Below are 22,865 nucleotides of genomic sequence, written 5' to 3'. Positions count from 1 at the left end.
TCAAAAAAAGATCTGGCAGTACAAATCACTGTGGACACCTCAGTGAAGATGCCTTCTTAACATACAGCATTAAAAATAAAAAAAAAAAGAGTTTCTATGCATTGAGAAAGGATAAAAAGTAATAAAGAAAACATAAAATGGTGTTAAATAAATGCACTGGACTTCCTCACTCTAAATATGGCATTCTGGTCTGGTTATCTCATCTCATCTCAGTAACAGACAATGTCAAAAAAAAATAAAATAAAATTTAAAAAAGCCAAGGTAAGAAAAACAAAATTGATTAGAGGCAGAGAGTAAAAGGATTTATATATATAGATAGATTTGAAAGACTAAGATTATTTGGTTTAGAAATAAAAATAAAATGGAATCAGAGGTATACAAAAACGTTAAGGTATAGAAAAACAAAAGCTAATTGGGCTCCCCTATTCATTCTGCTGCATAACACAAAACAAGGGATAAAACTGAAATCTGAGAGACATCAACTTTAAAAACATTAACAGGAGATTTTTTTTCCCATGCTCTCTATAATCAGTCTGAGAATTCACTTACACAAGATATTAGAGAGACAAATGTTTCAGCAAGATTAAAAGAGGATGACACATTTATGTAAGTAGGAATAACATCTGCAGTTGCATCAGACAGGTTTAAAAATAACAAGGAGACTGAGCAATCCTTATGCTTCTGGGGGCAAGCTGACTGCCAGCTAGGTTCAGGAAGGAATTTTTCTCCAGTAGCACAGTGCTGCACACTTGACCAGGTGCATCATTTTAAACCTTCCTCTGAATTATTTGGTATTGGCCACTATCAAAGGAAGGATTGAGAATAAGATGGAGAAATCATCTGTTTTGTTTTACCAATTCCTATGTTTCTAGGAGTAAAGTGTAATTAATTAAATGTAGAAAGGAACAGGTCCAAAGAACACAGCAGTGCATGCATAAGAGCATTACATTTCATAGAAGCAATTTTGTGGAAATGAGAGGATCACTGAGCATGGTGCAGAAGAAGGCTGTATTAAAATGTGCGTGTAGAGAAAGACTAAAGGATGCTAAACTACTATAATCAAGGTTCAGCAATTCAATTATCCTGCAAAATTAAAATACAAGGAACAAGCGGGCAGCCTCTGTAACTTCAGCATTGTAAGCTCAAAGAGAGAGTGAAAAGTCTTCAATGGAAATAGAGAATGTGAAGGGTACCAAACAAGGCTAGAGTCACACTTCAGGTTTGTGACGGAAGATAAGGGAAGCAAAAAAGCAGAATGAGTTAGTGTTATCCAAAAAGGTGAAGGGGAGTTGGAAGGGCTTTTATAAATATACTAAGAGTATGTCTACACTACAAAATTAGGTCGCATTTATAGAAGTCGATTTTTAGAAAGCGATTTTATATAGTAGATTGTGCGTGTGTCCCCACTAAGTGCATTAAGTTGGCGGAGTGCATCCACAGTACCGAGGCTAGTGTCAACTTCTGGAGCATTGCACCGTGGGTAGCTATCCCACAGTTCTCGCAGCCCATTGGAATTCTGGGTTAAGCTCCCAATGCCTGATGGGGCAAAAACATTGTCCGGGATGGTTCTGGGTTCATGTCATCAGTCGCCTCTCCCTCCGTGAAAGCAAAGGCAGACAATCATTTCGTGCCTCTTTTCCGTGCAGTCACCATATCGCTTTCAGCAGACGGTGCAGTAGGACTGCTAACTGTCGTCATTGAACCACCGCTTCCGCTGCCACTCTACTCTCCTGAATCCACCTCGCAGGTCGTCAGCCCCCGCGTCCGCTGCCACTCTGCTCTCCTGGTGGTCTTGCAGGGCCGCTTCCGCTGCAACTCTGCTTGGCTGCTCTTATCTCGCCATAACACGGCAAGCGTGCAGTCCGCTCAGCTGTTGTGTCCTGGCAGCAGACGGTGCAGTAGGTCTGCAAACCATCGTCACTGAACACCCGCTTCCCCTGCAACTCTGCTCTCCTGCAGACGCCATACCATGGCAAGCATGGAGCCCGCTCAGATCACTGCAGCAGTTATGAGCACTGTAAACACCTCACGCATTATCATGCAGTATGTGCAGAACCAGACCCTGCAGAAGCAAGCGAGGAGATGACAGCAGCGCAGTGACAAGAGTGATGAGGACATGGACACAGACTTCTCTCAAAGCACAGGGCCCTGCAATTTGGCTATCCTGGTGGCAATGGGGCAGGCTCATGCTATGGAACGCCGATTCTGGGCCTGTGAAACAAGCAGACTGGTGGGATCGCATAGTGTTGCAGGTGGGGGATGATTCTCAGTGGCTGCGAAACTTTTGCATGCATAAGGGCACTTTCATGGAACTTTGTGACTTACTTTTCCCTGCCCTGAAGTGCAAGAATACTGAGATGACAGCAGCCCTCTCACAGTTCACAAGCGAGTGGCGATAGCCCTCTGGAAGCTTGCAATGCCAGACAGCTACCAGTCAGTCAGGAATCAATTTGGAGTGGGCAAATCTACTGTGGGGGGCTGCTGTGATGCAAGTAGCAAACGCAATCACTGAGCTGCTGCTATCAAGGATAGTGACTCTGGGAAATGTGCAGGTCATAGTGGATGGCTTTGCTGCAATGGGATTCCCTAATTGTGGTGGGGCGATAGATGGAACGCATATCCCTTGGGACTGGACCACAAAGCCAGCCAGTATATAATCCGCAAGGGGTACTTTTCAATGGTGCTGCAAGCACTGGTGGATCACAAGGGATGTTTCACCAACATCAGCGTGGGATGCCTGGGAAAGGTACATGATGCTCGCATCTTCAGGAACTCCGGTCTGTCTGAACAGCTGCAGCAAGGGACTTACTTTCCAGACCAGAAAATAACCACTGGGGATGTTGAAATGCCTACAGTTACCTTGGGGACCCAGCCTACCCCTTAATGCCATGGCTCATGAAGCCGTACACTGGCAGCCTGGACAGTAGTCGGGAGCTGTTCTACTATAGGCTGAGCAAGTGTAGAAGAGTGGTAGAATGTGCATTTGGACATTTAAAAGCATGCTGGCACAGTTTACTGACTCGGTTAGATCTCAGCGAAGCCAGTATTCCCATTGTTATTACTGCTTGCTGTATGCTCCACAATATCTGTGAGAGTAAGGGGGAGATGTTTACGGCGGGATGGGAAGTTGAGGCAAATCGCCTGGCCACTGATTACGCGCAGCCAGACACCAGGGCGGTTAGAAGAGTACAGCAGGGCGCACTGTGCATCAGAGAAGCTTTGAAAACGTGTTTAATGGCTGACCAGGCTACTGTGTGACAGTTCTGTTTGTTTCTCCTTGATGAAAACCCACCCCCTTAGTTCATTCTACTTCCCTGTAAGCCAATCACCCTCCTCTCCCCCCTTCGATCACCGCTTGCAGAAGCAATAAAGTCATTGTTATTTCAAATTCATGCATTTTTTATTAATTTGTCACACAAATAGGGGGATAACTGCCAAGGTAGCCCAGGAGGGGTGGGGGAGGAGGAAAGGACAAGGCCACACTACACTTCAAAACTTATTGAATGCCAGCCTTCTGTTGCTTGGGCAGTCCTCTGGAGTGGTTGGGTGCCCAGAGGACCTCCCTCCCCCACGTTCTTGGGCATCTGGGTGAGGAGGCTACTGAACTTGGGGAGGAGGGTGGTTGATTACATAGGGGCTGCAGTGGCGGTCTGTGCCTTTCCTGCACCTCAACCGTACGCCGGGGCATATCAGTTTCATCCTCCAGTAGCCTCAGCATTGCATCCTGCCTCCTTTCATCATGCTGCCGCCACCTCTCCTGTTGCTCCAGCCATCTATCCTCTCGTGCATCCCTCTTGTCCTCACGTTCATTTTGTGCTTTCCTGGACTCTGCCATTGTCTGCCTCCACGCATTCTGCTGGGCTCTTTCAGTTTGGGTGGACTGCATGAGCTCAGAGCACATTTCATCATGAGTGCCTTTTTTCACCTTCTTATCTGTGTTAGCCTCTGGGACGGAGATGCTAGTCACAGCGTTGAAACATTTGCAGCTGTGGGAGGAAAAAAAGGGAGATTAAAATTGAAAAAGACACACTAGCCATTTAAAAGGAGGGGCTGATGTTTTTGGGTTAACGTGCAGCACAAACCCAACTAACCTCCCCACACCCAATTCTCTGGGCTGATCGCTTCACCCCTCCCCCCACCGCATGGCTAACAGTGGGGATGATTTCTTTTCAGCCACAGGCAAACAGCCCAGCAGGAACAGCCACCTCTGAATGTCCCTTGAATAAAATTCCCCTATTTCAACCAGGTGACCAAGAATCACTCTTCTGAGGATAACACAGAGATAGTGAAAAGAAAAGGAGTACGTGTGGCACCTTAGAGACTAACAAATTTATTAGAGCATAAGCTTTCGTGAGCTACAGCTCACTTCATCGGATGCATCCGATGAAGTGAGCTGTAGCTCACGAAAGCTTATGCTCTAATAAATTTGTTAGTCTCTAAGGTGCCACACGTACTCCTTTTCTTTTTGCGAATACAGACTAACACGGCTGCTACTCTGAAACAGAGATAGTGAATGGATGTTGCTTGAATGACAGCAAACAATGGGACCACATGCTGCCATGCTTTCTTATGCAATGATTCCAGACTACATGCTACGGCCGGCCATGGTAAAGTGTCCTACTATGGAGGATGCAATAAGGCTGCCCTTCCCAGAAACCTTTTGCAAAGGCTTTGGGAGTACTTCATTGAGATGTCCCTGGAGGATTTCCACTCCCTCTCCAGACACGTTAACAGACTTTTCTAGTAGCTGTACTGGCCGCAAATGCATCCCAAGTCTTCAGGGCAAAGTAATCATTAAACACACTTGCTTTTAAACCGTGTATTATATTTTCAAAGGTACACTCACCAGAGCTGCCTTCTCCGCCTTCAAGGTCCAGGAGCCCAGGTTGGGAGGGTATTGGATCCAGGGTGATGAACAGTTCCTGGCTGTCAGGGAGAACGGTTTCTCCGCTTGCCTGGTGAATCATCTTCCTCGTCTCCGAAATCCTCATCCCTGTTGCATGAGACTCCCCCCTTGCAGGAGTCCATGTACGGGGTGGGGCAGTGGTAGGGGCACCCCCTAGAATTGCATGCAGCTCATCATAGAAGCAGCATATCTGGGGCTCTGACCCCGAGCGGGCGTTTGCCTCTTGGGTTTTTTGGTAGGCTTGCCTAAGCTCCTTAAGTTTCATGCTGCACTGCTGTGGGTCCCTGTGATAGCCTCTGTCCTTCATGCCCTTGGAGATTTTTTCAAATATTTTGGCATTTCATCTTTTGGAACGGAGTTCTGATAGCACAAATTCATCTCCCCATACAGCGATCAGATCCAGTTCGGTCCATGCTGGAGCTCTTTTGCGATTCTGGGACTCCATGGTCACCTCTGCTGATGAGATCTGCACGGTCACCTGTGCTGATCAGCTTGCCACTCTGGCCAAACAGGAAATGAAATTCAAAAGTTCGCAGGGCTTTTCCTGTCTACCTGGCCAGTGCATCCGAGTTGAGAGTGCTGTCCAGAGCAGTCACAATGGAGTACTGCGGGATAGCTCCCGGAGGCCAATACTGTTGAATTGCGTCCACACTAACCCAAATTCGACCCGGCGATGTTGATTTCAGCACTAATCCCCTCGTCGGGAAACAGTACAGAAATCGATTTTAAGAGCCTATTAAGTCAACAAAAATGGCTTTGTTGTGTGGACGGGTGCAGAGTTAAATTGATCTAACGCTGCTAAATTCAGCCTAAACTCGTAGTGTAGACCAGGGCCAAGGGAAAAAAGTCCTGGCAAGAAGCTAGGTTCATCAATAAACATGAAAACAAACAGTTATGGGGAAAAAATTAAAAAAACCTAGTTTTTAACAAGACAAATAGAGAGGTATGAGAAATTGGGCAATAACAAGGACTTTGCAAAAAAATTAATACAAACCAGTACAGGAAAACACAATGGGAGAGGCACGCGATATGGATTCCAGGGTCCTAAATGAATTAAGTTAACAAACCACTGTGAATTATTTTGGAAAATTCACAGAGAAACAAGCAGGTTTCAGACATCTGGGGAGAGTTAGGAGAGGAGCAGTACTGCACTTTCAGGCCCCAGTTCTGCAAGTTACTTCAGCACATGTGTAACTAAATCGAAGAGTAGTCTTTCTGACTTCAGTGGGATGGTGCATGTGCTTAAGCACCTAGCTGAACAGGGTCCTAAAACCAGGAAAGAGCAATCCTAGCAACTAATATCCAGTGATTCTAACTTTAATTCCAAATCAAGGAATAAATATTAGCAAAAAGAGGTCTAATCATCCGGATGATGACAAAAATATGGGTGATAAACATCAGGGCTTTATGAAAAACAAATCACATACGACTCTCTTCGTACTGGTTAATCAAGCAGCAAAATTTGCAATGAAGGGACTGCAGTAGACGTAAAGCCATTAGAGCCAAAATTATGGCTCAAGGCTAGGGAAGCACCTCTGCACAGATACACATTCTTTGGGCTGTTCAGCACACCAATGTCCCAAAACTGTGCAGAAGGAGCGCAAGCAACCAGATCTTGTTTGTTCCATGTGCTGGGAGGAGGAAACAAGTTTCTTGCCTCTCTATTCCTCCATCACACTTGAGCACAGCTTGCCATAATGTGCACCTATACTACAGTAAAGCGCTTCATTCATAACATTCAAAAACCCGCAGGAGAACACTTCAATCTTCCTGGCCACTCAATAACAGACTCAAAAGTGGCAATTCTTCAACCAAAAAACTTCAAAAACAGTCTCCAATGAGACACTACAGAACTGGAATTAATTTGCAAACTGGACACCATCAAATTAGGCCTGAATAAAGACTGGGAGTGGAGGGTCATTACAAAAACTAATTTCCCCATACTAATTTCCCCCTACTGTTATTCACACCTTCTTGTCAACTGTTCGAAATCGGCCACCCTCATTACCTCTACAAAAGTGATTTTTCCTCCCTTGGTATTCTACTGTTAATTGAATCGTCTCATTAGCACTAACCCCCCCGCCCCCCCACTTGATAAGGCAACTCCCATCTTTTCATGTACTGTGTATATATATATCTGCTACTGTATTTTCCACTCCATGCATCTGATGAAGTGGGTTTTAGCCCACGAAAGCTTATGCCCAAATAAATTTGTTAGTCTCTAAGGTGCCACAAGTACTCCTCATTGTTGGTGCTTTACAATGTAGCATATAGGCTTATTTGAAAAATTAATTCAAATGGGCTTTTTTAAAGTTACTGTCACGGCTTGCACACTGGCTGAAGGACTATCTAAAAAGGGTAATTATGATAAATGACAATGTAACAAGTTGTGAGAGGTTGACCAATGGGGTGCTGCAAGGACTGATGGCAAAACTGGTTTTGTTTAATATCTTTATTAATAATCTGGAAGTTAAACCGCACATTAATGACATTCAGAGATTATATTAAATTAGGACGTACAGTGAGTGCTAGTGAGGACAGAGAAATAACACTAAGGGATCTGCAGGGGTTAAAAGTAGAAAACACCATACACAGTTCTGGGCAAGGTGATACCAGAAATACATAAGTGAATTGGAGTGAATTCAGAGCGGAGCAAGAAAAATGATAAAGCGGCTGGAAAGCCTGATTTATGGAAGACACATTAAAATAAGGTGATGTTGTATAGCTTGGCTAAACCATGCTTTAAAGTTAGGGGATACAAAAACTGGCAATATCAGTACTTGTTTGGACAATGTGAAACCAAAGCGAGAGTGGAAGGTTATCAAGTGGCCTAAAGGGATATAAATGAATAGTAATGGGATTAAATGAAACAAAGAAAAATTTGGGCTAAATACAAGGAAAAAATTTCCTGTTGAGGTTCATTGGACTGTGCCCCGGTAGTAGAAATACTATCTCTTGACTAAGCACTGGAGAATTTACTATAAAGAACAAATCTCTATTGCATGGGGATACATATCTCTAATTCCTGTGAATCTATAAATAACAGCAATCCAGAATAAAGGGAAAAGCGAAAGTTCCATGAGCCTCTTGGAAGTAGCTAATAACAAGTTCTTCCAACTATACAAAATCCTTGGGAAAATGGGTGAGAGCCCAAAGCCTCAAATCTTATATGAAATAAAATAAATATCAAGGGTAAATGTAAAGAATGGGTGTTATGGTGTGAGAGAGCAGAACAAAAAGCAAGAGAATATTAAAATAGGAAGGAAAAAGTTCAAGCACAGCCAGATGATTTTTCATTAAGAATATTGGGACACAGAAATCTTGTGCTGCCTTGATACACTACTGGTAGCTCAACAACTCAAACTCCTGCACTGGCACTACTGCAGAATTAAAAACGTGTACTTAGGGTCACATGGCCAGAAAAGATCAGAGACTTGTTCTAGCTTTGCAACCTGATTGTAATGGAACAGTGCTCCTGAGACAACCATTGCTCTTGTTGACTGCATAAGATACGAGTCTGGGCAGTAGTGAGATCTCATCATACTTTGACCATCAGTTAGGCTGGTTGCATTGTCTTTTGTTCTACTTAGCAGGACTCTTAAAGAGCAAAAGAGGCAGACACTATTCCTGTATATCCAGTTATATTCTGAACTAGAGGCAAACCAAAAAAGCCAGTCCCTAAGAATCAGCCTTTCCATCACTATTCGCATAGGGTTCCCATACAAATCATTTCAGAGCCTACACCCTGACCTTTTTAAGCTCGTTTTTGTGTGTTTCATCCAATGTTGTGGGTTTTTTTAAAGTGCCCATGTATGTTATTGAGTCACATAATATCTGTATTGATTTTAATAAATCAACAAAACTAGCCAAAAAAGGTGAGGTGGTGGTTAAGGACCTGTTTTTTTGTTTGTTTGTTTTTTACAATGGGTTACTAAGACCTTTGTTCTGTCACTTCTGGAGGTTCAGTATTTTGGAGTTCTCATGTTTTAGCCTAATCCCCAATTCAAATGGAATAGCAAGGAGGGGATTGTGGTGTTCTGTCAGAGTGGTACAATGGCTCAATAATGAAATAGCAGGAGATGTGCTACTGTAAGACTAAGCTGCATTGACAGAGCACAGTGTGTGTGTAGGAGGGGAAAGCTGGTATTTCGCCTACTCATCTACCACCAGGCCTGGTGGTGGATGAGTTCTATCAGTCTTTCTAACTTCTCAGCAGTAATGTTCAGTCTTTTTTTTTTTTTTTAAGCTGTGGGGTCCCCCCCCCCGCAATGTTTTGTGCCTAACCTTTCCCCCCAAAGGTAAAAGTAAGCCGGTACGCCCCGGTACGGCATACCAGCAAGAGCCGTACTGGGGCAGCCCAGCTTCCCCAGGGGGCAATTTAAAGGGCCTGGGGCTCCCAGCAGTGGGTGGAGCCCCAGGCTCTTTAAATTGCCTCCAGAGCCCTGCTGCTGGAGCTCTGGGGTAGTGGCTGCAGGGCTCCGAAAGCTATTTTAAGGGCCTAGGGCTCCCCTGCTTCTACCGCCCAGGCCCTTTAAATAGCCACTGGAGCTCCGCCGCCACTACTCCAGGCCTCCGGCGGCTATTTAAAAGGACTGGGGCGGTAGAAGCAGGGGAGCTGCGGGCCCTTTAAATAGCCCCCGGAACCCTGGGGTAGCGCAGGCTCCAGGGGCTATTTAAAGGACTGGGGATCCAGCTGCCTCTGCCTCCCCGGTCCTTTAAATAGCTGCTGGAGCCCCGCCACTTCCCCAGGGCTCCGGCAGCTATTTAAAGGCCAGGGTGGTAGAAAAGGGGAGCCCCGGGCACTTTAAATAGCCCCTGCTGCTACCCCAGTGGGGGGGGCACTTACCTTACAGAGTGGGCTGGGGCTGGCTCTGACCCCCTCAATCCCGCCCCTTCTGGGGACCAGAGCTGGCCCCAGAGTACCGGTAAGTCACTAGACTTACTTTCACCCCTGCTTTCCCCTCAAAAATACGTTTGGCAATTGTGGAGTGAGAAGTAACACTACTGAATCTAGCGGGAAACTGAAGTAACCTAACACTAACGTGGCTGGGGAATGAAGAAAAGGCCAAGCACTAACAGTTCTTATCTCTATACACAAGCCATTCCTTATCCCTTCTGTAGTGCACTGCCAATATCAGCAAAATCCTACTTCACTCCCTTTTGTGGGAGATAAATAAGACAACCACATTCCATATATTGGTCAGCATAGGCTGACTGTGACATGGTAAACCAAAGAATGTGTATGCATAATTATTGAGATTATAGAATAGTAAGTTTAAATAAAAGAATATGCTTTTAAACATTATGTAGGAGGCAGAGAAACTTAATTTCCTGAAGTTTACATGCCAACCCTTTAAATAAAACCATTCCCAATGACCACCACAGAAGAGATTATTTAAAAGAACTTTTCTTGGAAAGAATGTTCACTTACCTCACATTATGCATTTGTAAATCAAAACTCCAAGCACTGGACAAAGGCACATTAATAGTCAGAAAGTCGATGCCTTTTTCTGTTTGTATACCACTGTTTGGAGTTTAGAGGAAAAGCTGCATAGAACATTGATTTCCAGTACATTCTATCAAGAGTAAGAGTTTTAAATGCTTACCTGAGAGAACAGAAGCTTAGAAAGCTGTAAATGCAACTTATTTTCAAAATCTTGGCATAACCCTGCCCGCTCTGCCTCTCTCCACCCCCCCCCCAAAGCCGGGAGCAAAGAATCATTGAAACAGCACAATGCACAGGTTGCTGGTTTGCCCCCTCAAATATGCAGTGCAAGTATCAATGACTGAAGAACAAAACCAGGTGCTTTCGTATTTCTGTGTTCTTCCTGTCTAAAAACGGGCACCCACTGAGATGAAGAAAACCCCACAAACAACTTTTAATGCTATTAGAGCCACACCTTCCATTCCCAGACCACTGATATTGGGCTTACCTATACTTGTGCCATTTACCCCTCTCCTTAGATCGATCCCTCCTGGAGCCAGAAAAATCTTAATATGAATCAAGAGACTATACAAGAGGGGTTTTCTATTCATAAGTAGAGTTGGACCTAATCCACAAAGTTAGAAGGATGTTTGAATTCAGTAGTTTTGGTTTGGGCCCAACTCTACTCATAAATGCTCTGACTTTTACCTGCAAGCCACTAACCTAATGAGATTAGAGGGCTGCAACATCCAGCATTTGGTGTGAAACATAGGTAGGTCTCGTCTCATCTCATCTTTACTGTGGCCTGGTAACAACCACAGCATATGAGATAGCATATGCAGAGAAAAACCTACAAAAGCCAGCAATCTTGTCTTTTATGTACAAATCAGGAGGGTTCAACAGGCCCACCATTACACAGGTCGTCAGGACAACAGGGGAGCACAATACCAGCTGCATAAGTGGTAACAATAGCTACTTTTTGTTGTTTACGACCAAAAGGAGAGGGTGTGGATAGGTTCCTGCACCTCTTTGACTTAGAGTTCTTATAGCCCCACTAAAATTAAAAATAAAATTAAAATTGCAAATTAAAATAAGACAGTACCCAAAGAAACATTAGAAGAAAAAATAACTTGGAAAAGACGAGATACGGGAAGAAGGGGGAGTGCTGAAGAAGAAAACATAAGTGAAAAGAAACACTTTTAAAGTGTTAATGACCTAAATTCACAGACAATACAAAGCAGCTGAAAAAAAGACATTTGCAAGGGATAGTAAAGAGTGAAAGGTATGGAAATGAAAAACAAAAAACCCAGGCTGACATTAAGTGATTTGGTACATGGCATCTTCAAATCTTGTCTGTGATTTATAGATAAGCTGTAGACACAGACCACCACAATACATTCAAACATCTGTAAGACTAATAGAATTTCTTATCAATACAGATGGATTGGGTAAGAGTTGCTGGGACTTACAAAAGCTCCCAAAAATCCTTATGGTACCCATATGTACTCTGCTGCCCATGATTATACTATAAGGATTCATTGCATATAGACAAGTTCTGAGATTTTATAAAGTTATAACAAGTACATTCTGTAATTAGACTAAAAACCTATTTTCGAGTGCCCTTTAGAACACAGCACATTAAAACTACCAAAATAGTCTCAGTATGAATATTTACTTCAGATGTTCTTTAAAACAAGGAAAGCGCATTTTGGTGGTCCCTCAACAGATACCAGAAGTTCAACTTTTGGTCTCATTATGAGGCTTTGAGAAAAACACAGGAGTTGAGCAGGGGTAACTACTCCAAGATAGTGATCTCCCTGTATTTACCACTGATAGTTTAATCTGAAAGAGGACAGGAAAACAGTCCCAGATGGAGCTACCATTAACTTGACCAGGAACTTTTTTTCTTTTAAATCCCAATTAATTTGGAGTTTATGATCTGGCTCAGATTAAATTAACTTTAATAAAATTGAATCCACCTTCATACTGGCAAAATATCAATTGTAAAATTAAAGAATCCACCACTTATTTATACATTAAAAAGACGAGGGAGAATTTTGTGGGGATTCATCACAAAACAAGCACGTAAACGTCTGTATCTGAAGTTAGCTAAAAACTATTCTTCCCAGGGTTCTGAGTATTCTGGGTGACTTTCAATGATTTGGAGGTTATGGGGTGCACACAAATAAAATGTAGCTATACTGGCCTCAACTCCACAGAGAACACAGGAAGAGAAATCAGTGCTCATCATACCCAGAAAAGGCCAAAAACTGTGTGGACAAACATTTTAATTTTCAAGAGGCTTTCAAGAGTTCTTACACACAGTGGAGAGGAACATAAAAATCTCTATAATAATACATCTGGACTTTGCCTTTTTTAAAGCAAGTCTAACTATTGGTAAAATATTAAAGAGCACTTCATTTTAACTTGACTTGTGATTTGACAGAACTTTCTTCTTTAAGACTAAGAAGAAGAATAGAAAAGCCTTAGTGCTGTCGGTTTTAGTACAGCAACTGGACTTTAAAGATGTTGGCAAGAAAATCCACACTCCATACTTGAAAAGGTAAACTGAAAATAACAATCAGAAGAATTAAAGCCAGTTAACACACACATGCAGAGATCCATTTCAGTAGCTTTAAAATAAAGTGTTAGCCATTTCAGACCCCTAATTCATTCCACTGATATGGGGAAAACACATATGCCATCACCAACCTAAAGTTCTTTTTTGGAGAGGAAAATACATGTCCAGTGTGAAGCCTACAAAGCAATCTCATGGGTATCTAGGACATATTGAAATTAGGCTGCTCACCACCCCATGGTTGGGTTTTAAAGTATACATGACTACTGATTTTAGAACAAATCTTGAGGAAAGGTAAATTATGGGTCTCCTAGAAAATGTTACCTGATCATTTATGGCAGCTGATATGCATGCCTTTTGGCCACCTGCACTATTAAATTGTCATCCTGAATCAATAGACGAGTACTAGATTTGTTAGGATAGCCTAAACTCCACCCCCAATTCAATGGGAAGATATCCCTCCTTCAGAGGAAAGGTGCACTTACTGGGACTTTGAAAGGAGAGGTGTTTGAAGCATCCATGGAGTTTGTTTTTTCGGATGTGCTGGTTCCTGAGATGCTCCGTCTGCGAGGAGACCTCTCTGCTGGGACCTCTGGACAAGAAAAAGAAAAGAAGTTGGGTAAGGGGAATTGGAAAAAAAAATAAATCAGGTTTTATCCTGCTCTGGACAGAAGCCGTCATAAACTATCAGATGCATTAGCTAACAGCCAAATTATACTTACATATTTATATATGGCTCATATGCTATCAAGGTAAGTTACAGAGACATTTCAGCTGGCAACAAGGTCAAAATTAGGAATCTGATTTGATCTTATAGGCAATAGGCAGTTATGATTAAACACATTGGTGAAGCTCAATACCCATATGTATTGCTACCTTGTACACTTGCTACTTACAACTCAGAGAACTTTCAACGATTCTTTTTACAAATCAGCAATGTAGTGGTTAACATTGCCAAATAAAATCTGTCACAGAGGGAGATCATGATTTTATCTTATGTTGAACATAATTTGACAAAGGTCAAAGTTCAGTCTCATGCAGATAATGTGACCCAACTGCTAGCTCAAACTTTGAGACCATCAGAAGATTCATAGTTGCCTATGAAACCTATATATACGTTAGCAGATACAAAAATAGGTCAGTTTCTCCTTGTTCTGGCAATATGACCTTAGTAAGATACGACTTTGGCATCCTAAATCTGTGCAGGCAGATCTTGCAAGCTCAAATCTTTACAGAAGATGTGCTCAGATCTGATTTTATAGATTTATACAGCATGCACATTATAAAATCACACATACAGACACACATATTAATACCTTTATCACAACTGCTGCCCATCTCCAGTTCAAATACTAGACTTACAGGAATCCAGCTTCATAAATAAGACATTCTCAATAGGATATGAAAAACCACATCCTTAGAAAAAGTCCATTGTTATCTTCTGGATCTTAAAGAAAAGGAGTAAACTGTGACTTCGGAGACTGACATTTTGACTCCTGCCGTTTTCCTTTCAAAAGATAGATGCAGCTTAAACTTCCATTTCTGGCCTCTTGGCCCTTGGGATCCGTGCTACTTCCACTAAGTGAAAGCTGGTTTTCTCTCTCTCTTCCCCCTCCCTCTTTACAGCTTGCAGAGAGAGCGAGAAAGAAAAAAAACACACAGGACTGCAGCTATTCAATCAATCGTTCTGACTACACATCCTCATTAGTTACTTTCAGGCTATTAACAGACGCCCAACTGCCGGCTCCCCTCAGCTACAGAAAATTTCACTATATATCCTGAGTCACAGCAACAACAAAGGTTTACTGAAATTTACAGCCAGCTGCTACCAAGAGAACAAGGATTTCTTCACCAAAAATTATCAAGACCCCCCCCCCCACACACACACAAAAGCCTTCTCCAAGCAGAACATTACCTGTGATGCCTTTGCCAATTGGATTCTATTTTATCCATATTATAGTAGATTTTGCCCAGGAAGTCTTGAAGGAGAAAACCAAAATTTATCATCATAACGACTGAAAGGTTAAGAAAATAGGATCTTGCTGCAAAAGTAGTAATCCTTCTACTGAAGGCTTTTTCTTTTAAAAAAATATAAGTCTCTCAGCTTGCCTTTAAGCATCAATGATTAAAGAACTGCTAACATGGAGAACAGCTTCCAAAATTAGCTACATAGAAAGTTGAACAGCGATCACCAGCTAATACTGGTAAATGGGCAGGGCACAGCATTTAGTCCAAAACCACGAAGCTGATGCAAACAGCTCCACTCACACAGAATAAATTAATCAATCTGTCAAAGCTTGCAACAGAAAGACCCTTAGCTTTCAGTGAGATTTCTCCACAGGCTGATGATTAGCACTGGGCACTTCCCTTCATAACCTATGGGGCACCAGCCGTTTCCTGGTTTCGGAACTTGATGATCACTGCTTCACAGGGCACCTTTAGACAATAGAATGCCTAGAGACCAGTGCTAGACCAAGGATTGAACAATGGTCAATCCCACTCACAGAATACTTAGCTAGTTTTATTTCTACTATCTTCATCATCTCTCCGACTCCCCCCAAAAGAGGGGAGGCAAAAAAGCCAAAAGCTTATGGTATGTCTACACTGCAATTAGACATCTGTGGCTGGCCTGTGGCAGCTGACTTGGGCTCACGGGGTTCAAACTAGGAGGCTGTTTAATTGCAGTGTAGACGTTTGGGCACAGGTGCATCTTGAGCTTTGGGATCCTCCCACCTTGCCAGGTCCTAGAACCCGGGCTCCAGCTCAAGCCTGAACTTCTACACCGCAATTAAACAGCTTCTTAGCCCGAGCCCAAGTTAGCTGGCACAGGCCGGATGCAGGTGCCTACTTTCAGTGTAGACATACCCTTAGGTAAATACAGCCTGCAGCACATAGCATAGAACTTCTCCTGGCGTAAGTACTCAGAGAGGTAGCCATATCAGATATATTTCAATAATCAAATTTTTGGTGGAAATTTAATTGAAGGAAATGGAAGCGATCTATGCATTTGGAACATGGGGCCAAAATGAGCTCCTTTACCTCAAATCAAAGAGCATCAACTAATGTAATGACTTTGGCTTTCTTCACTTCACACACAGGAAATCACTTCACATCATCAAAGCATCCCAAGTAATTTAACACAGTGCTGATTTTGCTGAGTCATAAATGAAAACAGAAGAAGTAATTCCCTACCATTTTCGACAATAGGTGGTCCTTTCCCAGGACAGGGAGTTATAGGGAGAAATAAGATTAAACCAAAGGAGAGCTGAGAAGAATCTATGCTGCAGGCCCGATACCCATCTAGCAGCAATGCAAGTTATTTGTAGATAAAAGATGCTGGGATTGCTTCATAAAATGAGTTTCTTCCATGCTCAGAAGATTCATAAAAGTCTATTAAGTGAGGAAAGGAGAAGCAAATATCCAGAGGAGATGCTTGCAATCAGTTAGAAACACAACAAAAAATATCAGCAGGAGCAGATTAGCAACCTGCTGGGTTAGTCCCTAGCAAAATGTAAAACTGGCCCAGTTACTTCTAATTCCAAGCCTACAAGCTGAAAGCGATGCAACTACTGTGCCCTTAAGAAGTATTTCTGCTGAGTTGGATGGAAAATCTATACTGTTGCTTCTAGGCCAATATTAGATGGTTGCCTCCCCCCACTCATGCTACATACTACTATTGCATTGTTTTCACCTGCTATAAAATCAATGCATCTTTCACAATCTCAGTCTTAAATTACAATAGTTCTCTGCATGGCTCACTCTCTGGGGCCAACACTATAGACAAATAATAGTTTGAAACCTTTTAATCTGTTCTCTCAACCTCTGAAAAATAAATAGATTTCCCCCCTTTCAATCTTAAAGAAAGAAAGAAAGAAAGAAAGAAAGAAAGAAAGAAAGAAAGAAAGAAAGAAAGAAAGAAAGAAAGAGTTGCAAACATTCCTGTGTGGCGCTTTTAATTCATCACCTCATTTATCTGTGTTAAATAATATTAGTCAGCTGCAAACTAGCTGAGGCAATTACTCAGAAATAGCAAAGGCCTGTGAAACCAGATCTATAAAGGACGACATATAGCTCTCCCTTTTCACCCCTTCACACAGCAATGCCCTCTTCCCACTGTAACATGCAATTGCTCATTCTTTTGGCCCACATGGCAGGAGAACTGTTTATTTCAAGACATACACCATTGCCACTTCATTAAGCATTCAGCAGGGAGTACTGGTATGGCAGATGGCAGGCACCCTTCTCCATTGAATCCAGTCATCTTGGCCACAAATGCTGGCCTCAACTCCCTCCAATGAGGGAGCAATGGTCCACAAGCTTCTGGGTTTCCAGTGTAGTAGCTTGTTGTTTCCAACCTTTTGTAACTTGAATCCTTGCGTTTGTGGACCCCTGCATCCTACTACGAAGGCCTTTTTCCAGCACAGAGAGGATGAAATGAACAATCTTTGACTTGGCTGGAATATTGTGTGCAGTACTGGTCACTCTCAAAAGGGAAATTGCATAATTAGTCAGGTTCAGGGAAGGGTAATAAGGATCACTGGGGACACGGAAAAATCATATGAAGAGAAATGAAAAAGATTGGGATTGTTTATCTTAGAAAGGAGCCAACTAAGAGGGGACATGTCTACAAAACATTGAATGCTACGGAGAAGGGATATAAGGAGTTTATGTTTTCCGTATAACAAGAATTAGGAAATTCAATGAAATTAGCAGGTGGAAAATTCAAAGCCAATAAAAGGAAATATTTCTTCCTCACCCTGTGCAATTAGATAGTCGAACCCACTGCCACAGGAAAATGTTGAGGCCAAGAATTTAAAAGGTTTCAGAAGGAGAGTAGACATTTATAGGGCTAATTAGAACATCCAGAGTTCTAATTGTTAGTGCTATGAAAAATTATTGAAGGGATATTAAACCACATGCGTTAGGGTTTAAATGAATCTCTAATTAGTAGAGATCAGGATGAGGCCTAATTGTTGGAGACAGATTACCTCACATCTGACAAGTGTGATGTATTTATGCCTTCTTCTAAAGCATCTGATGCTGGTCACTGTCAAAGATGGGATACTGGACTAAATAGGTCTGATTCAGTCTGGCAATTCCTCTATTCCTATGATAATTAAAAAATTCTCAGTCTGTATATAGGTCACACAAGCCTTCAGCAGTTTACAAATATAATGGCTTGGTAGCATGGAGGCATTATGAAAATGTGAAAAGTGAAGGCTTTACCTTGGAATAAGCATCACCCCATTGGATTCTCCCACTTGGGGAAAACTAGAATTGTGGGGCTTAGTTTAAAGCCCTGTTATACAGGTTTAATTAATTCCTTCAGTTAAAAACTGGAATTAGAAGCCAGCCAGAACAAATGTGATTTTGCACCAGGCTTGGAAGCTCACCAAACTCTTGCTCTGAATGAAATATAAGAGAATACAAGTGCCACAGTGTATAACTTTGTGGGCAAAACAATCTTGCTGTGATGATTCCTATAACCACAAAGTGAATATTGATAGGCAGTCTAGACAGGAAAGATAAAAAGTAACACATGAGATAGGGGTGAGTTTGATAATGAAAAGTGTAAAAGTGAAATACTTTGGATAAGTAAAGAAGAGAATAAAAAATGAAGGAAACACAGAGCATTTGCTATAGCTTCCCACCACCAACCAACTTACTGGATAGCAGCAAGAATCAAAGGCTTCCAATAGGGTTGCCAACTTTCTAGTCGCACAAAACCCAACACCCTAATCCCACCCCTTCCTGAGGCCCTGCCCCCTGCTCACTACATTCCCCCTCCCTTGGTGGCTCACTCTCCCCCACCCTCCCTCACTTTCACCGGTCTGGGGCAGGGGTTTGGGGTGCGGAAGGGGGTGTGGGCTCTAACTGGGGGTGCGGGCCCAAGGGTGGTCCAGAAATGAGGGGTTCAGGGTGCAGGAAAGGACTCCAAGCTGGGGCAGGGAGTTGGGGTGCAGGAGGGGTGAGGTCTCCAGCTGGGGGTGTGGGATCTGGGGTGGGGTTGGAGATAGGGATGAGAGGTTTGGGGTGCACGAGGGATTCAGAGTGTGGGAGGGGGCTGCAGGTTGAGGCAGGTGCAAGAGGGGATGAGGGCCCTGGGCTGGGGGTGTGGGCTCTGGAATGGGGCCGGGGATGAGGAGTTTGGGATGCAGGAGGGGGTTCCAGGTTGGGGGGGGGTCACGGCTGGGACGTGGGTTTACCTCTGGTGGCTCCCTGGAAGCGGCCAGCAGCAGGTCCGGCTCCTAGATGGGGGGCCAGGAGGCTCCACATGCCTTTCTCGCCCACAGGCACTGCCCCCCGCCCCCACTCTCATTGGCCAGTTCCCTGCCAATGGGAGTACAGAGCTGGTACTCAGAGTGGGGCAGTGCGCTGAGCCCTGTGGCCCCTCTGCCTAGGAGCCGGACCCGCTGGCTGCTTCCGGGGCATAGCACAGTGCCAGCCAGGACAGGTAGGGACTAGCCTGGCTTTGTGCCACAGCACCACCGACCAGACCTTTAACGGCCCAGTCAGCGGTGCTGACTGGAGCCACCAGGGTCCCTTTTCGACTGGGTGTTCCAGTTGAAAACCAGACACCTGGTCACTCTAGCTTCCTAGCCAACTACTGAGTATTTTAAAACAACAGATGTTCACAATCCCATGATAGAGAAGTTTGAGAATGAAAAATGACAGCAGGTGTTCCGGTTACCAAAATGGTGCTCACATACTTACAAGAATCCACCTAGCTCCATGGGGTCTGGGGATGCTACCCAGCCCCGCAGGGACTGGGGCTACTGTCCGGCATCGCCCAGCCCCATAGGGTCCAGGGCTGTCACTTGGCCGCACAGGGTGGGGGTTTAGGGTCCGTGGCTGCCCTGCCATCCAGCTCCGCATGGCGGGGTCTGGGGTCCCTGTCGCCCAGCCCCCCACCCATGGCTCCACTCCTGGCCCCACCCTGTGGAGGGGTCTCTGGATGGGAGATGCTGGGCATAAGGGTCTGTGGGGGTGGTTCAAGGAGACGCGTTGTGGTTCTCAACCTGCGGCCCAGGTAACACATTATGGGCTGCATATGCGGCTCATAAATGATAAATAGGTTGAGAAGCACTGTTCTAAGAAGTCATGTCTGCTAACTGTGTGCTCTGTAAAGAAGGTGAATGCATGCAGGTATCCATTTTTAACTTCTCATGTACATGCCTCCTGAACCTCTTATTACTGGTAAGTTCTGTATGAAGATAGCCATGCAAGATTGAAGACAAGAGAAATTGCTGGGACGAGCATCAAGACGTCCTGCATTGGCTCAAGAGCATGAGTGCCAACCTCAGAGCAGATTGTTACAAACCACAGCACAAACTCCAAATTGTCTGAGTTCTATACTTAAATTTCACCAACCAATTATCAAGTGTGAACTTCTCAAGTACTATAATAGCCTTCACATGGAGTCGCAGACAGTCCTCTTAGTATACCCATCTTGCCACCCAGGTAAGCTTACCTTTGTGATAAATGGTCCTGTACACCATGAATCACAGTAATATTCAGGTTACTCCCAGTCCCAAGAGACAAGTTACTTAACCCAGGTCAATTGCACCTTAGATCTCACCAAAGAGAATGCTTGTAGCCAATCCTATAATAAACTATCTACACATTTATTAAAAGGAAAAGGAAATGAGAGTTATTTACAAGGTTAAAGCAGGTAAACATACATACACAAAAACAATGAGGAGTGCGGATTCCTTGTTGTTTTTGTGGATACAAACTAACACAGCCACCCCTCTGATACTTGATACATACACAAATGAGTTACAATTTTAAGTTCCAAGGGCAACAGAAGCTTTCATAATAAGAAAGCTCTGTATGTTGTGACAGGGTCAGGCCAGATAGCTATCGGAGAGTAACAGAAGGCAGATATATTAGCCCCAAGCTAAGTTGGTCCCTTTTCCCTCGGTAAGGTAACAGGGAAGGTTCCAGAACAATCAGGAACCTTCGGGAGACAATTAAGACAGGCTGATTAGAACACCTGCGGCCAATCAAGAAGCTGCTAGAATCAATTAAGAAAGGCTAATCAGGGCACTTGGGTTTTAAAAAGGAGCTCACTTCAGTTTGTGGTGTGCGTGTGAGGAGCTGGGAGCAAGAGGCACTAGGAGCTGAGAGTGAGAATGCGGACTGTTGGAGGACTGAGGTGTACAAGCATTATCAGACACCAGGAGGAAGGTCCTATGGTGAGGATAAAGAAGGTGTTGGGAGGAGGCCATGGGGAAGTAGCCCAGGGAGTTGTAGCTGTCGCACAGCTGTTTCAGGAGGCACTCTAGACAGCTGCATTCCCCAGGGCTCTGGGCTAGAACCCGGAGTAGAGGGCGGGCCCGGGTTCCCCCCAAATCCTGGTCAGACACAGGAGTCGTTGACCTGGACTGTGGGTTCAGAAAAAAGGCCTAGCTGAGGGCTGCCGTGAAGCTCCAAGGTGAGCAAATCCACCAATAAGTGCAAGACCCACCAAGGTAGAGCAGGACTCTGTCACAATGTCCTTAGGGCTAACCCAGGCTAAGCATCTGAGGATCTCTTGCTTATGCCTAGAAACCTTGCCCCTTAGAGTCCAGTCAGCATAAAGGATATGGTTTCTTCATTTTAGAGGTTTTATTCCCTTCTCCCTTGCATTCTGAGCTGCAAACTCAGCTGATGGGAGTAATTCACTTGCATGACGCATCTTTATGGGGAAGAGGGCCAGAATGGCCAAGTTTTTTGCCTTCTTGAATGTTCCATAATAGTTTATCTGATGGGTTGTTGATGGATCTTCCCTGCTGGACAGGACATAACACCTTCTGTTGGAGACCAGCATTTCACATTAGTTAATGTCTCTCTCCTGCAGGGTGATCTACATAGTTACAGAGGCTTACAATACAAATGCTCCCATCTTATAATATGGGATACAGATGTTATAAGGGAGATTGATGCATGCAGCAACTTGCAGGCATTCATAAAGTCTAAACAGTAAACATTCTTATAATTCTAATACTCATTTTAACAATACTAACACACAGCTGAGCCAGATTGATTCCTGCTATACATTTGTCAGTATACACCTAAGGCATGGTGACTTTGGCATCAGATGGCACCGGGTATGCCGGCATCACAAGGAGCCAGAACAAAACTGAGTCTGCAAGAGCAGAGACAAGTAGCTGCAGCAGAAGATGCCAATACTGTCATCAGTGCCTGACATTCCTCTTCCCTTGTGCTGTTCCCTCCTGCCTCTTTCTCCAGTTGCTCCATTTCAGGCTCACTGCTCATCTGGTTTCCTTAGTATTCGGAGTTTCTGTGGGTCAGAGGAAGCATAGTCTAGCGGGTAGAGCACTAGGCTGTGATTCAGGAAATCCAGCTCTGCCACTGACTTCCATGTGACTTTGAGTAGTTCATTTGAACTCTCTGTGGCTTTGTTTCCCCTCCAACACTTTATAATATATATAGACTAGACAAACAGTCTTTAGGGCAGGGAATGCCATTCATTCTATGTTTGTACAGTTCCTACAACACTGACTCCCCCAACTTTGTTTGCCTTTTAAGCACTGCTGCAATATAAATATTTAATAATAGTCTGGATCTGGGTTTTGGTTCGAGTCCATTTCTAAGAAGTGCACTGTTGTTTAACTTAACATGTAATAAGCATTTTCAGATGCAACAGAGTCCTGGATGTAACTCAGCTCTGCAGCAGTTTCCTATTGCTCTTAATAAACCAGGGTTAGTGATTTAGGCTTTCATGCCTCTGGTCCATCAGGACAGGACTTGGTCCTTCTGTGAGCAACACAAACAAATAGAGATCCTGAACCTGCAGAAGGGGTTGATTAGGGAAAAATAGCCCTCACATGTTCAGCAGGTGTCCAGGGATGCCACTGAAACCTGAGTCTGGATTTGGGATTGGGCAGAATTTGGAAAGTGGTATCTCATGATTAAGACAAAAAACTGAGGCCATATACAAACTATGAAAC

General features: G+C 43.7%; 1 protein-coding gene across 9 annotated transcripts in view; it reads right to left on the bottom strand.

The window, feature by feature from the left end:
- The window catches only part of RASAL2 (RAS protein activator like 2), a 276,480-nt gene that overhangs the window by 58,333 nt on the left and 195,282 nt on the right, over positions 1–22,865 (bottom strand). For all 9 annotated transcript variants that reach the window (XM_043520219.1, XM_038413578.2, XM_038413580.2 and 6 more), the window contains one exon: positions 13,395–13,501. In XM_043520219.1, the coding sequence (XP_043376154.1) occupies positions 13,395–13,501 (107 nt within the window). The remainder of the gene's footprint in view (positions 1–13,394; positions 13,502–22,865) is intronic.

This window comes from Dermochelys coriacea, chromosome 8 (assembly GCF_009764565.3).
Source record: "Dermochelys coriacea isolate rDerCor1 chromosome 8, rDerCor1.pri.v4, whole genome shotgun sequence".
Taxonomy (NCBI): Eukaryota; Metazoa; Chordata; order Testudines; family Dermochelyidae; genus Dermochelys; species Dermochelys coriacea.
This window is presented reverse-complemented; position numbering and strand designations above follow the sequence as displayed.